Source organism: Geotrypetes seraphini, chromosome 10 (assembly GCF_902459505.1).
Source record: "Geotrypetes seraphini chromosome 10, aGeoSer1.1, whole genome shotgun sequence".
Lineage (NCBI taxonomy): Eukaryota > Metazoa > Chordata > Amphibia > Gymnophiona > Dermophiidae > Geotrypetes > Geotrypetes seraphini.
The window spans coordinates 27,859,014-27,871,507 of record NC_047093.1 but is presented as its reverse complement, the minus strand read 5'-3'; the positions used below and the strand labels follow the sequence as shown (position 1 = coordinate 27,871,507).

The window sequence follows — 12,494 nt, the reverse complement described above, 5'->3', positions numbered from 1 at the left end:
AGGGATATCCTGAAAATCTGGCTTGTTTGTGGTATTCAGGGCCTGAACTCCTACATCCCTACCATAAGCAATGGTAGGGGAGGGCCACTGGACATATGGCCTGACAACTTTGTATCCCACAAGCATCAGAAACTCCTAAATTTAAGCCTCCCCCTATGCCTTCTCTTTACCCCCTTCCTAAACAGACAGAATCAGGCTGTTCAGATGATCATTTTGCTGATATTATTTGGGCTGAAAATCCACAGATAAGTAAATATATGCTCATTGGCTGCCCATGAACATATAGGGGGCAATGTGGGCTCCAAAATGTATGACCTTGAGTGTAAATTGTGTGCCAACATTTTAGGTGCTAACACTTCGACCTAGGAAGAAGTAGGGTGGTAGTGACTGTCACCGTCGGCATTTCAATTGCATACATATTCAGTGCCACTATAGTTATTTCTGTATTGTATGATCATTGTGCTGGTACTAATTGATCATTAGGCTTAAACTAAACATATACCTCATGAGGATAGTAAAGTAGCTGAATATCACTGCTATCTGGATAATCTTTGGTTCCTCCCTCTCCCCTCCCGCCATTCCTTTCTTATACAGAGAATATCAAACTCTTCTGATGGACTTTTGACTGATACTATTTGAATAAGGGCCAAAAATCCACAGATAGGGAAGGTGTTTGTTCACTGGCTATCGGTGGACATATAATTGCCAAGTTTCCGAGTTTATTTAAAATTTTCTTTCCTGCCCTAGAAAAAACCTTCAAGACAGCTTACAATCTGAAACATAATTAAAAAATACACAATATGTAAAAAATAATCAACGCATAATTCAAAACATAAAATCAACACATAATACAAAACACAAATAAAAAAATAAAATTTTTAAATAAAAATAATATCAAAAATATTCTTTTGTCTTCTGAGATCCTCACAGCGCTTTTATGTATTGGCTCCAAAATGTTTGTATAACATAAAGACTTGTTTTTCCTGGCTGTAATTTGAATTTGGTTGGTTATTGCAATATTTTTCAGTCTTTTGAGGCACACCCTCACTTTCATATTGTGGTCATGGAAGAGGGTGTGTTGACACAGGAAGGGTGATGTGGGCGCTGTACAGAGCGGGGCCTCCTATACTCCAGGGCACATTGTGCATTTAATCAAGGGAAAGGCGTATATGACGCCACATATGCTCTGAAAAGATCTCATGTATGCTTAAGCACCACCATGATGTCTCTATTTCCTCTAGAGTGCTGAGAGCAGAGCCCATGGGCTGATCTGGAGCTGATGATCAGGCAGTGGTATCTTTTGTTTTTTTTCATACTTTCACTTATCACCATCTATTTTATCAAAGTGACAATCTGTCATCTTCTAGATCATAAAAAGTGATATTGTGAAGTGATCAGACCCACACCCTTAACACCAAATACAGTAACACAGCGCTGGTTGCCTCAGAGACCATCATAGCCTTCACTGTCTCTGACTACCTCTTATAATCCAATCAAGCCTATAAAATTCTAATAGATGTAGTTTGGCAACTTCTCTGTTTCTTAAAGGTGGTGATGTTATGTTGGCAACCGCGCCGGACCCAAACATGACATGTTGGTTGGGAGACACCGGGTTAATTCATTATGCGTGATGATAATTATTTGTTCATCCCTTTTCATAGGTACTGCAGTTAGATTGTGATCCCATTGAGACAAATAGGGAAATTACTTAAAGTACTTGATTAGATTTTTGGCTATTGTATAAATCTAGTTTTTATTTGTTTTCTTGTATACCACTTCGAAGCTGAAAATGGTCTATCTGAAGATCACTCACCCTTTATCCAGAACCCCCTCCCCCAAACAACTCATGTTTTGTTCCCTGGCATGTGTGTCCGTAGCCATATGATAGTGTAGACATTCTTGAGGAAATAATTAGGTTGGGAGATAATACGGTGGGCACAGAGCTAGGTTTGCTTTAGTGCGTTTAGCATGCTTTATTACGGACAAGATTCTGTTGCATAAATTAGGCCCTGGGGTTAGATAAAAACATGTCGATATACATGTTAGTATTCAACTGATGTAGTAGCATCCTTTAGCAGGGCTTAATTTGCAGATAAAAAGGCAGTGGAGCTGTAGAGCCAAGAAAGGCTTGGGTGGTCCAGGACAAAGAGCAACAGGAAAAGAAGGAATGGATTAGTAAGGGGGAGAGCGGTCTGCCCCGGGCTCCCTCATGGTGGGGGCGCTAGCTCCCATCCTCCTCTCTACCCCCCTCCTTCCCCGCCCCTCCCCTCTACCTTGCACGCATGCCACTTCCCTTCTCCCGTACCTTGTTAACGTGCACGGTGTGAACAGCAACCTCAATCTGCTGCTCGTTCCAGTGTTGGCTCTTCTTCCAATATCACTTCCTGGACCCGCCCCTAGCAAGTGATGCCAGAGGAAGAGCCGAAGCTGGCACGAGCAAAGGGAAGGGGCACGTATGCATGGCAGGAAGGAGTGGGGAAGGAGCGGAGAGAAGAGGGCGGAGAGGGGCACCACCGCCCCGGGCGCCTCTCACCCTTGCTATGCCAGTGGATTACAGTAACTGGTCCCTGCTTTGCTCCCGGCTCTTAACATACCCTCCTCTTCCCTGAAGGCAGCTACTAGGGCAGAATGCCCTTGCTTCTCTGAAGCCAGAAAATACGACTAAGTAAGTGGCGGAACTGCATTCCAGGCCATTCCTCCACAAATTACGCTCTGCCCTTAAGTAAATCTAGCCCATAATTTATTTTTCTTTGTAAAACCTTGGTGGGAGAAGTTCCCCAAACTAAACTATCCACAGAGAAAACAGGTGCAAATCACCGCGGCGGATTTTCACTTGGGTAGTTTTCAAAAAGAAAGGATGAGGAGATTTCACTGGGCTTAAAAACTGCTTAGGCATTTTCAACAATGCGAGAGGTTCAAAAATTGGTCTTGCTGAGGGATGGGAGGGAGGGGTAATTTTATAAAAGGATGCCTAGGTACGAAGTCCATAAAGATGCCTTATTTATATGTAGCATGCTTTTTTGCACAACATAATGTTGAAGGATAAATAATTAAAGACTTAAATATGCATTCATAGAAAAACTGAGACTCATAATAACAATAAAACTAAACCAGTACTGAGAATGATGCGTTCTGCACCAAGCAAAGCTGCTTTGCCTAATATCCAGTACTATTTAGCTGACTGGAAATGGTTCCTGGCTGGCTAAATAGCCTAAGCTGGCTAATTGCTAATTTTCAGCAGGAGATGTTTATCTGCCACTGAATATTCCAGTCAGCAGCTAACCCAGCCTCTGTCTATTTTGCTCGACAAAGCCACTTAGCACCTGTATTCATTGGCTGACTGGCTAAGTTTAGTGGCCAGATAGAGACTCCTAAATTGTAGGTCTTTTGGCTGTTATGACTTATCCAGTCAGCTGTCGAATATCAGCTTGGCTGGCTATGTTAATCACGGTACTTGGGCCGATCCTTTTTAATATTTATATCAATGACCTGGAAGAAGGAACATCCAGTGAGATCATCAAGTTTGCAGACGATACAAAACTATGCCGGGCAATCAGATCGCAGGGGGATACAGAGGAACTCCAGAGCGACTTGTGTCGGTTAGAAACATGGGCGGAGAAATGGCAGATGAAGTTCAATGTGGAGAAATGCAAGGTAATGCATTTAGGCAATAAGAATAAGGAATACGAGTATACAATGTCAGGTGCAACTCTGGGGAAGAGTGAACAAGAAAAGGACCTGGGTGTACTGATAGATAGGACCCTGAAGCCGTCGGCACAATGCGCGGCAGCGGCAAAGAAGGCAAATAGAATGTTGGGCATGATAAAGAAAGGAATCTCGAGTAGATCGGAGAAAGTTATAATGCCGCTTTATAGGGCAATGGTCAGACCACACTTGGAATACTGCGTCCAACATTGGTCTCCCTACCTAAAGAAGGATATAAAACTGCTGGAGAGGGTGCAGAGACGAGCAACAAAACTGGTGAAGGGTATGGAGAAACTGGAATACGAGGATAGACTTATAACACTAGGATTGTTCTCCCTTGAGAAAAGGAGACTGCGTGGGGATATGATCGAGACCTTCAAAATACTGAAAGGAATCGACAAAATAGAGCAGAGAAGATTATTTACATTGTCCAATTTGACACGGACTAGAGGACATGTAATGAAGCTAAGGGGGGACAGGTTCAGGACTAATGTCAGGAAGTTCTGCTTCACTCAGAGAGTGGTTGACGCCTGGAATGCCCTCCCAGAGGAGATTATTGCGGAATCAACCGTCCTAGGCTTCAAGAGCAAACTAGATGCATATCTCCTTAAGAGAGGCATATAAAGATATGGTGGACTATAAATTACGCCAGGTGTACACCTGGCAGGGCCTCCGCGTGTGCGGATCGCCGGACTTGATGGACCGAAGGTCTGATCCGGAGATGGCAGTTCTTATGTTCTTATGTTAAAAATAGACTGGAAATTCCAATGCCAGTTACTGGACCCAGCCCTGGCATTGCATTTTCAGGTCTGTTGGCCTGTCGGGAGGTAGCTGGGCTGCCTCCTGCAGTCTGAAAATCAGCCCTGCTGTGTTTATTAAGCATGATATGCTGTCCTTTATGTGAAGGCCCCGCCGCAGTAAAAAATGAAACAGTTATAAGATTTAACAGTAGTGATTTCCAGTGCGGCAAATACCACGAAGCCCATTCAATTTCTATGGGCTTCGTCACATTTGCTGCGCCAGGGCTTGCTACTGCGACTTTGTAAAAGGGGGGCCTTACTTTGAATAGTACAAGTTATTATTATTATTTTAAAAAATATATATTATAGAGCTAGAGTGTTTTAGAGGCTTATGTGATATTTAAGTTTTCTCTTCCTTTATGATGAGACTTTTAACATGCACCAATGATTTTATGGTGAGAATACTAAAAGGGAACTTTAACACAATCTAAAAACGTAAAACCTTTGAAATCAAAATGATAAGGTATTTTGACACCTACCAGACAAGACTTAACAGAGATCTGGGCTTTCTTTAACACTATAAAGACATTTAAAACTGCTTCGGAGGGGGGGGGGGTTCTGGGGGGTGGGTTGCCATTTGGTTTTTGGTGAGTATCTTTTGTCTCCGCGCAGACACCACGCGGTAGACCCTTTTGTCTTGTGTTTTGGTTAGTTTCTGGTTGTTTCTGTATCCAGATTGTGGTTTACTTCTTTGTATTCTCATTTTTTTTTTTTTTAATTTCTTTATTCTTTTTCAAACTTACATCAAGTGCACAAAAAGAACAACATGAAATACTATCGTATAACACTTGAACATCATACATTATATTCTTAATATGTAAATTAATTAAAAACCCTCCCCCCTCCCATCTTTCTATACAATCATTAAAACTATCATATTCCTTCAAAATTTCAATTTCGCTACATCTTATCTTCCAATCCCCCCACCCCCCTATGTATATTATCAAAGAAAAAATGATGCCTATTCAATACAAAAATCAACCATCAGTCTCCATATCTTTAAAAAAAATTTATAACTTCCTTTCTGTATTGCAATTGCTCTTTCCATCTTGTAAATATGACACAGGGAATTCCACCAAAACGTATAATTGAGATTACTATAATTTTTCCAGTTGTTAGTAATATGTTGCATAGCAACACCCGTCATTATCATCAAAAGCTTATTGTTATGTGCTGATAATTGACTTTTTTTCCTCATAGACATACCGAACAGAACAGTATCATATTATATTTCCACATGATTTTCCAATAAGCAATTTATTTGAGACCAAATTGAATTCCAAAAATTACTAATGCAGAGGCAATAAAAAATTAGATGATCCAATGTCCCCACTTCTAGATTACAGTGTCAGCATCTATTAGATTTAGAGCTATCCAACTTTTGTAAACGAACTGGGGTCCAAAAAGCTCTATGTAATAAAAAGAACCAAGTTTGTCTCATAGATGCTGACACTGTACATCTCATTCTCCAAGACCAAATATTCTCATTTTTTAAATAAAGCTTTGGAAAAAAAAAAACAACTGCTCTGCCCCCTTTCTGTCTCCTGCCCACCCCTCCCTCCCTCCCTCTTCCTATCTCCAAAATGCTTTCATGTTTTCCTTATATATGCTGATGTTTGTCAACATTTGCTTATTTCTGATCTGAAGAAGGGTTACCTTCGAAAGCTCATCATAAATTCCACTGAGTTAGTCCAATAAAAAAGGTATCACCTTATTTCCTTTGGTTTTTTTTTTTTATTTCTATATATTACCTTGGAAAGTGAACTAACATGGCCACCATGTCATTTCACTTTAAGAAGAGAGAAATATATTTTATAAAGAGCGCATTGGCACTTAGGGCCTCTTCTATCATACTGCGCTAGCAGTGTGTAGCGGGTTGAGCCATGCTCAATGGCCTGCGCTGCTCCTGATGCTCATAGAGTTCCTATGAGCGTTGGGAGCAGCGCGGGCCATTCGGCGCGGCTCTCTGCGCTAAAAACTGCTAGCGCAGTTTGATAGAAGAGGCCCTTAATCTGGCTTTATGGCATGGGTGCCTAAAAGCAACTCCATCGACACACAAATTTCTACCTACTTCACAAACATGCAAATATACATCACAAGCGTACTCGTTCATATTCTATAATACACACATACTTCGCAACTCCAAGCTTTTTTCTCCAAACTATGCTATTGGAAATATCAGTGAGCAGATCATGTGAACTCTTTTCTCCCCACCCCACCATGTAGTTTTAGAGAAGCCCTTTTTATATGTAAAACAAGCTTTATGAGGCCACTACATACACAGACTTTAGAAAATCTCTGAAAACTCGACTGTTTAACAAATTCTAATTCCCATACCCAACTCTTCCTCTCCATGACCCTTCCACCTCGCCCCTAATTCCAAGGCCCGAAACTAATTATTCTTTCCACCTTGAATCTCATGTACTGACATAATGTATCTTTATTGTAACCCACCTGCACCCTATGTACCGACAAAACGTATCTTTATTGTAACCCAGGTACTGACTAAATGTATCTTTATGGTAACCCACCTGTATCCCTTACACTGACAAAATGCACCTTGATAGTAAACCACTTGTATTGTAACCCTCTTGCATCCCATGTACTGACAAAATATATCTTTACTCTAACCCACTTGTATCCCATGTACTGACAAAATGAATCTTTAATGTAACCCACTTGCATCCCATGTACTGACAAAATGAATCTTTAATGTAACCCACTTGCATCCCATGTACTGACAAAATGAATCTTTAATGTAACCCACTTGCATCCCATGTACTGACAAAATGAATCTTTAATGTAAACCACTTTCATCCCATGTACTGACTAAACGTATCTTTATTGTAAAACGCTTTGAACTTCACGGTATAGCGTTATATAAGAAATAAATTATTATTATTATTATGCATGTCATTTTAATTCCCTCTAATTTTTTTTATCGCTAACTGTGCATCCCCTGAGCTGACCTAATAACTTCTCGCCAAACAGATTATATACAAGGAAAGAATTCTATACCTTTCATCCATATGGGTCCTGCATGGGCATCCTTGTATAGGACAGCACTTGGATATTTGAAGGTGAAATATAATTGAAAAAGCATCCATTGCACCGACAGCAACATTAGAATACAGAGAAATATGAGCACCTCATTATTATGAATGTTCATGCCATCAAAAGATGCCCCACTAACCAGTGTACAGCCAAATATAATGATGTTACTGGCCACGATGATGGAGATCAGACGTCCTCTTTTCTTCCAGTTCTCCAATTGATTTGGTTGCGTGGAAGCCCTTTCTTGGGGGCCAAGGGATTTAGAGTCCCATAAATTCATTTGATTTTCCCTGGGAATGGAAGGGACCTCTTCTGTGTGACATCTGGTGTTGCTGTATCTCCTCATTGGCTGATCGGACATGGTTCTGTCAAACCCTGAAGCTGAGAGAAACAATACAAAAATAAATTCTTCAAAACAATTGGAACCAAACAGAATGATGACCAAGAGATACCTGTTCAAATCTAGGAGACGAGAGAGGTAGCAGGATGGAGAGGTAAAGATTTTTTTTTTTTTTTTTTAAAGATATTGTTCAGTATGATTGGTATTCAGATTGATGTTGCTTTGTATTGATCAAATATTTATATTATTGTATGACACCTCGCAATTATTTTGGACAATCAAAATAAATAAATGAATCAAATAAAGGAATGCATTAAATAACTAACGTTTCTCTCTGTATTCATTTACTTTCATGGATGTACTTTTTATTTTGGAGAATATGATGGAGACATACATAAGCAGACAAACCTCCTCTTCTGTGAAACTACGCTAGCGTTTTTTAGGGCAGAGAGCCACGCTGAATGGCCTGCGCTGCTTCCAATGCTCATAGGAACTCAGTGAGCGTCGGGAGCACAACGGGCATTCAGCGCTAAAAACCGCTAGCTCAGTTTCGTAGAAGAGGGGGAAAGAGAAACATAGCAAAAAAAAAAAAAAATAAGATGGCCACTGGCTCTAAAACAGTAGTGAAAGTGCAAGCTGACCCATAACCCATTTGACTCATATAACTGGTGACCTCTGACCTATGGATTAAATGACCCCCCCCCAAAAAATGTATTGAATATAATAGATGGCAATTAATTCAGCGACTGCACTATTTAGACTCTTAGACCTTTAACAAGGAGAACAACATTCTGTACTTTTCTAACCACGGGAACGCCATTCCCACACATTCATCCTCAAAATGACCACTGTCATAGATAACTGTGAAGTAATATTTGAAACTGAGCTTGAATAAGTTGAGCCCTTACTTTAAAAAAAAAATAGTCTCATTTTCCCCCTCCTTTACAAAGCTACGCTAGTGTTTTTAATGCGACCGTGGCGGTAACAGCTTGGACTCCCATTGGAATTCTCCCCCTTTTTACAAAAGCGTAGCAAGGTTTTTAGCACTGGCTGCGGCGATAACAGCTCCTACACTCAGGAGTTTAATGAGCATTGGAGTTATTACCACCACGGCCGGCGCTAAAAATGCTAGCACGGCTTTACAAAGGAGGGGGCTTATGAATATACAGCCCCATGTAAAAAGATTCCTGGACAAAACTTTAGCTTACCAGGCTAGTGTCTGGAGCAAAACCTTAAGTGCCCTATTTATGAATTCATTGTCTTATCAAATGTTTAGGAAATCTGTGAAATCTCTTTCGTATGACAATTTTGGCTAAGAAAAAAAAGCCCCAACCATGCAAATGATATAATTCCATTTGTATTTTATCTGCGTGTGGCAGATTCTCTTTGTTGTAAACCACTCTGAACTGTTAAGGTGTAGCGGGTTATAAATAAATTATTATTATCTGACTCATCAGTTTTTCGTGTCCTATCCAGCTCACTTACCCAAGGCTCTTTAACCCATTACTTGCTCTGAGTAGTACATGAAATGATATTAATATGACAGAGAAGGGTGGGTATACGGTACATCCATGTAAACTGGTGCCTGGTTCAATTCCTGCATCGGGACTGCCACTCCCAGGGTCAGCCAGGATGGGGATGTGGCTATTGCATGGTGTAACATTTCAATAACTCCAATATTAATGGGAACAGTTGTATATTAAACTTCAAAACCCACCCTCAAACCCAGATATTGGGGCAATTAAAACTGCTTGGCTCTTTTGAAGATTTGAAGTTGCTATAGCTGTTCCTGTGGAGTCCTCTCCAAGTTAAGTGCAAGATTTAAGTATCTTAGTTTTATATTTTGGACATTTAGACACTTTTGAAGTTATGAACTGCACTTGAGCAATCTACAAACTGCATTTTTATAAAATATTACTTGGGCAGCATTTTATGCCAATAGTTGTAAAGTAGAAATAGATGAGTGTTGTAAAGCACCATGAAAGAGCTTTCCTTACTTCTGGGGATACTCAATGAAGTTACAGAGTAATACTTTTAAAACCAATAGGAGGAAATATTTTTTTCACTCAGACAATACTTAAGCTCTGGAATGCATTGCCAGAGGATGTGGTAAGAGCGGTTAATGTAGCTGGTTTTAAAAAAGGTTTGGACAAGTTCCTGGAGGAAAAGTACATAAACTGCTGTTGAGACAGACATGGGAGAAGCCATTGTTCGCTGTGGATTGTTGGCAGGTACTTGTGACTTGGATTGGCCTCCATGAAGATGGGATGCTAAGCTAGATGGACCAATGCTCTGATTCAGTGAGTCTATTCTTATGTTCTTATGCTTTGTGTAGAAAACAATGGGGATGGATTTCATTTGTTGTAGAGTAGGGTTGAGAATGGGATTTGCAGTAGAGGAATGATATGGCGGCAAATTTTTCTTCGTCCCAATGGAAACTCAATTTCCCTGTCCCGTCCCCATGCGTTTTGTCCCTGTCCCTGCCCCTGCTCCATTCCTGCAAGCTCTGTCCTCATCTGCATAAGCCTCAAACACTTTAAAATGAGATGAAGTAAAGAAAATAAAAAATTAGGGTAAAAAATTCCCAGGTAATCCAAATAAAAGCTTATAGCATCAGATGAACAGGAAGAAACAGGACAGAGGAGAATCATCAGATCAGAAAACAAATGCAACAACATATTTATGCAATGGAAATGCAATAAAACTTAAATTGAGACAATATTGTTTCCAAGAAAAGCCATTCAGATGAAGAATTCAAATTTTAAGAACATACCGCTAATGTGGGGAGCCAAAGGACTGAAGCGAAGAAATCGCCAAAGCATCGACAAGTCAAGAGGAGAGAGGATGGGGCAAAGAAGAGCAGAGAGAAACTTTATTAAACAATACAGTTATCCAAAAGAGAACCCAGAGGACAAATGACGATGATTGGCTTTATAGTGATAAATACTTCAAATCTGTAACTATTATATAAAGGACTGTACACAGGAAATGCATCATTAAGTAATTGGGAGAGATGAAAAGGATAAATTCAATTGAATGACTCAAACTAATATCTGCCTTCCTTTTAACACTTATCATCATCATTAATACATAATAAAATATCTGTAAGACATGTGATGTCTATTTTTCTTTGTTTAATTTATTGTTCTCAGTGTTTAGTTAATCACCGTAGCTGGGTATGTTATAGGAAAGTTGTACCAGCTACTGCTTAGGAACACACCTGTGGAGGGCGAGACCATATTTGGAAGCATGTTTAACAAAGTGGGGGTGGAAGGGTTTGCATGAAGGGTAAGACAACGTTTGTCAGGGAAGGTGGCATGGAAATGAGTGGTGTCCATTTAGTTCTGTGTTTCCCACATCAAGCGACAAGAACATAAGAATAGCCTTACTGGTCCATCAAGCCCAGTAGCCCGTTCTCACGGTGGCCAATCCAGGTCCCTAGTACCTGGCCAAAACCCAAGGAGTAGCAACATTCCATACAGAATCTCAAAGAAAAGCAAGATTCCGGAATCCCAGAGAGTAATAAGATTATAGAATCCCAAAGAGTAGCAACAATCCTTGCTACTGATCCAGGGCAAGCAGTGGCTTCCCCCATTTCTTTCTCAATAACAGACTATGGGCTTTTCCTCCAGGAAATTGTCCAAACCTTCCTTTTTGGGAATTTGCCTAGCTGCTATTTTCCCAGGTTGAGTGACCCCCAGCAACTTATGGTAACAAGAACACCCCAGCAAGGAGGCACTTGGGTCCTTCAAGGCAGTATACCTGGAGAGGACCTCATAGGATAGATCAGACATGGATCAACAATAGGAATGACAGGATAAATCATGCCTAGAGCAGGAATGAGAACAGAAACCAGGCCAGCAAATTCACGTGATGATCCTCACACCAGGTGCTAGACCAGTACTTCTAACATTCCTTATATTTAGAATAAACTAGACTATCCCATTGTTGGGAATTCTTTGGAGGTGTGTCTGCTTTTTTGATGCCTACAGGACAACTATCTCCTGGATGCTTCCATAGCTGTTTAGCTCCTAAGTTATTGAAGCGGGTCCCCAGCCTCAGCTCCCAAAAGCCACAGGTTTGATCCCCTTCAACCCAGACACTGTGGAAAAGATATGCCATGCTGGTCCAAAGCCAAAGGTTCATCGAGGTCGGCATCCTGTCTCTGACAGCAGCTAATGCAGAGAGGAGCAGATTCATTTGCAATATATAACAATACCCGACGTGGAACACAGGCTGCATCAGGGGGTTTCAGAGCTACAAATAATCATACATACCAATACTTAAAAAGTTACAACAATTAAAAATACAATGCAAACATCATACATCATGTATAATGTATGGGATCCAGATAATTTTGTATGCACATCTGTTTTTTGTTTTGTTTTGTTTTTTTCAAATATTTATTCATTTTAAAAATCAACATCAAGTGCAACATATTATCAAACAATTTACAAAATAAAGCCGCACTTAATTCCATCAATTGATATAATAAGTACATATCCCATCCCCCCCCCACCCTTTCATACAGTATAAAGACAATAAAGAGTAATACAAATGACCAAGATAAGCAAATTACAATTGAAAAATAAATT

At 40.2% G+C, this 12,494-nt stretch overlaps 1 protein-coding gene across 3 annotated transcripts in view; it reads right to left on the bottom strand.

Annotated features, from left to right (window-relative positions):
- The window catches only part of LOC117367468 (proton channel OTOP2-like), a 71,933-nt gene that overhangs the window by 26,466 nt on the left and 32,973 nt on the right, over positions 1-12,494 (bottom strand). For 2 of the 3 annotated variants that reach the window (XM_033960022.1, XM_033960024.1), the window contains exon 2: positions 7,524-7,940. In XM_033960022.1, the coding sequence (XP_033815913.1) occupies positions 7,524-7,940 (417 nt within the window). Of the gene's footprint in view, positions 1-7,523; positions 7,941-10,672; positions 10,696-12,494 lie in introns of all 3 variants that reach the window. The other variant, XM_033960023.1, reaches the window with a different exon arrangement.